This window comes from Petaurus breviceps, unplaced genomic scaffold (assembly GCF_028583685.1).
Source record: "Petaurus breviceps papuanus isolate PSGF00001 unplaced genomic scaffold, PetGlider_PUasm1.0 173, whole genome shotgun sequence".
NCBI classification, from domain to species: Eukaryota; Metazoa; Chordata; class Mammalia; order Diprotodontia; family Petauridae; genus Petaurus; species Petaurus breviceps.
In genome coordinates, this window is record NW_027185759.1 from 11,387,544 (window position 1) to 11,391,419 (window position 3,876).

The 3,876-nt window shown below is 45.6% G+C and overlaps 1 protein-coding gene across 1 annotated transcript in view; it reads right to left on the bottom strand.

The window, feature by feature from the left end:
* The window catches only part of ESPNL (espin like), a 41,228-nt gene that overhangs the window by 27,852 nt on the left and 9,500 nt on the right, over positions 1–3,876 (bottom strand). The window contains exon 3 of the mRNA XM_069083224.1: positions 2,082–2,268. Within this exon, the coding sequence (XP_068939325.1) occupies positions 2,082–2,268 (187 nt within the window). The remainder of the gene's footprint in view (positions 1–2,081; positions 2,269–3,876) is intronic.

Sequence of the window (3,876 nt, forward strand, 5' to 3'; positions counted from 1 at the left end):
TCTTCCTCCTCCTCCTCCTCCTCCCCTTCCTCTTCCCCCTCCTCCTCCTTCTCCCTCTCCTCCTCCTCCTTCCTTTCTTTTCCCTCTAGCCATGGGGAGCACACTACTTCCCAAGGCAGCCCATCCTATCTGTAGACAGTTCTACTTATGAGGACAGTTTGTTCTGGCATTAAACTGAAATCTTTCTGCTGCCCCCTCCACACACCCATGGCTCTGAGTGCTGGCCCCTGGCACTGAGCAGAGCAGAGTCTAATCCCTCTCCCACAGTTTTCTTTACTACCAACATATCTTTATCATAATTCTCCTTTTCAAGCCTAAGTCAGAGAACTGAGAACTGGAAATGACCTTAGAAATAATTCACTCATAGATCTAGCTCAATTCCTCGTTTTATAGAGGGAAAAAGTGAGGACTGGAGAGGGGAAGAAGAAGGGCTCACACTTGGTCAGTAGCAATGCCAACCTAAGGTCCCTGACTCCAGCTTCCCACTTAGCCACTCTGCCCCTCAGATCATTTTCAGATCACCAAGTTTAGTTCTCTTATTTTAGTGACAGTTAGAAGGGAACTCAGGGGCTAGCCAGCTCCATGCAAAGATGACCAAGAATCCCTTCTACAACCTCACTAACAAATGGCTATAAAGCCTAAGATTAGCATTGAAAATAATAAAGGCAAACTTAAAACACCAATAAAACAATTTGACCTGAAAGGATCCTCATAAGTGTTTGTGTATGTGTGTATGTGAGTGTGAGTATAAGTATGAATGTATGTATATGAGTGTGAGTGTGTATGTGAGTATATGTCTGTGTGTGAGTGTGTGTCATGTGGGTATAAGTGTGAATGTGTATGAGTGTAAGTGTGTATGTGTGAGTATAAGTGTGTATGTGACTGTGTGTCTGTGTGTGAGTGTGTATGTGAGTGTGTATATGTATGAGTGTGAGTGTATGTATTGTGAGTGTGAGTGTAAGTGTGTGAGTGTGTCTGTGTGTAAGTATGTGAGTGTGTATATGAGTATGTGTCTGTGTGTGAGTGTGTATGAGTGTGAGTGTGTGTGTGTATGAGTGAGTATGTGTATGTATGAGTGGGAGTGTGTATATATATGTGTCTATGTGTGTGTTTGTGAGTATGTGTGTATGAGTGTGAGTGTGTGTATGTGAGTGCATGTCTGTGTGTGTGAATGAGTGTGAGTGAGTGTATGTGTGTGAAAGTGTGTATGTGAGTGTGCGTCTGCATGTGAGTGTATGTATGCATGAGTGTGTGTGTGTGTGTATGAGTGTGTATGAGAGAGAGAGAGAGAGAGAGTGTGTGTGTGTGTGTGTGTATGTAAAGCTCTAGCCTGGCCCTGCTAATCACCAAGACTTCCTTTGGCCTCCCCCATTGACCACACCTGTCCAAATGGCAGTTGGGCCTACCAGCACTGGTTAGTTGCCATGTTCCTAGAACCAGGATCAGAGCCCAGGTGTCTCCTCCTTGCAGATCCACTGCCCTTTCCACTGGTTATCCCTCTAAAATCCCTCCTCCAAAACGAATATTCTTAGGTCCTCAGGTGCCAGGGGGCATGCTGGAGAGAGAGCTGGGCTTGAAGCCTGGAGCTGTTATTGTTTAGCCCTTTCTCAGCCATGCCCCACTCTTTGTGATCTCACTGGCAGAGATTCTGGAGAGGTTTGCCTTTTGTTTACCAGCTCACTTTACAAATGGGGAAACATAGGCAAACAAGGGAAGTGACTTGCCCAGGGTCACACAGTTAGTCAGTGTCTGAGGTCAGACTGTGAGTCTTCCTGAATCCAGGAGAGTCTGGGTTCAAACTCTGACTCCTACACTAGCGATGTGAATCTTAGCAAGTCTTATCAACTGTAAAATGGAGAGATTGGGCTCTATGGCCTCTAAGACTGTCCCAGATCTCCGACTATGCTTCCATGATCTTCATGTGCTGTGGTCTTAAGATCCCTCTCCATTCTTGCGGCCCTGGTCATTGCAGATAAAAGTTCATGATTTCCTCCTATTCTCACTGTCTCACACGGGGATCCAAAACTTCCCTGCCGCCCTCTCCCTCCTTTCCTCGGTGCCGTCAGCTGACCATTCCTTACCAGCCAGACCACAAGGGAATAGTGGCCACTGCGGGCAGCTGCATGCAGCACCGTCATGCCATCATGGGCCCTCAAGTGCACATCCGCCCCACAGTCCTTCACTAAGAACTGGATGATGTGTAAATGGCCTTCCTGGCAGGCCAGGTAGAGAGGGGAGGCTCCGCTCTGGGTCTGCCTGTTCACACACCTGTATAGAGAGGGGGGAGAGAAGAGGGAGAGTCATCAGAAACTGGAGCCCTTCCACTAGGCTCACTAGGCTTTTAGCCCTCCATGAAAACAAGCCTGGTGGAGGAGTCAGCTAAAGCCAGGAATTGGTTTGGCTCGGCCTGTTTTTCCACGTGAGTCGGAAACCCTGCAATTTTCCTTTCTGTCTGATGCCCCTAAAAGGCTTAGCTGAGCCGAACCAACGCTAGTATATAAATGTCAGGCACATATTGCAATGTATGACACAGAAGAAGTGAGGAATTCAGAGAAGCCTGGGAAGACTTACATGAAGCGATGCAGGGCAAAGTCAGCAGAAACAGGAGACAAAAATCTATACACCAAAACTTGTATGGTTACAATGACTAAGCTGGGCCCTGAAGGAAGAGATAAAGACCCAAATTCTGTCCTTTCACTGGAGAGATGGTGGATACTGAGTGTGGACAATGGCCTACACTGTCACCTGGGATGAGGGATGTGTGGGTTAATTTTGCTGAACTGTTCTTTTTTTTCATTGTCTTTTCTTATTTATTATAAGATCTATTCTCTGGGTAGGGTGGGGGATGGGATATACCTGGGGTGTAAATGTCATAAAATAAAATATACAAATAAAAAGAAATTTTAAAAAGAAAGAGATGGATTGCCCCTCTCCCCCCACCCCAACCCCCATCAAGTTAGCAAAAATGGGGAAATTCAATGTTGGAGACACTAGAGAAGTTGTGAATTAATCCAAATATTCTAGAAAACAGTTGGGAATTATCCAATCCAGGCCAAGTATTTATTCAATGTCTGCTATACGTAGTGAATGAAGAGGAAGCCAAGGGTCAAGATGATCCATGTTCAAGTCCCACTCTGACACATATGGGCCAAGTCATTGCAGGCAATGCCAGGGAAGATTCTCTGTGAGTGTAAGGTTATAGAAGAGCACAGCCAAGGAGGGAGTTTGCAGTCTATGAGGGTGGAATGGAGCTTATGTTTTATGCAAGAAAAGCTACAAAATTGCTTACACCCTTTGACTAGAGATCCCATTTCTAAGACTATACTCCGAGGTTGCTAATGGCAAGAAGACCCGTATGTACAAAAAGTATTTATAGAAGCAATGTTTATGATCCAAAGCAGGAAACTGAGACTCAGTGACTGAGAATAGTAGAACAATTAGGGTGTGAATACAGGCTGCTGAAGGTGAAGGCAGAATCCTTGGGTTCAAGTCTTAGCTCTGTCATTGACTCCCTGTGGTGACCTTGGACAGGTATCCATTTCTCTGAACCTCAGCTCCCTCATCTGTAAAATGGGAGTGATATTTGTTCAACCACCTTCCAAGATTCTTGTAAGACAGTGTGTGCAAAGTGCTTCCTGAGCTTTAAGGAGCTACAGAAATATCAACTGTAATTACATTTCAAAAGCAGGTATGAATATGCACTTATGTTAATTCTCCCTGCTCACCGCATTCTTCAGTCTCCCTCCCTTCATTCTTCACTTTCTTCCTCTCGCCCTCCCTCCTTTCCTTCCTTCCTCTCTTCCTTCTTTCCTTCCTCCCTCCCTTCCTTCCTTCCTCCCTTCCTTCCTTTCTTCCTTTCTTCCTTCCCTCCTTCCT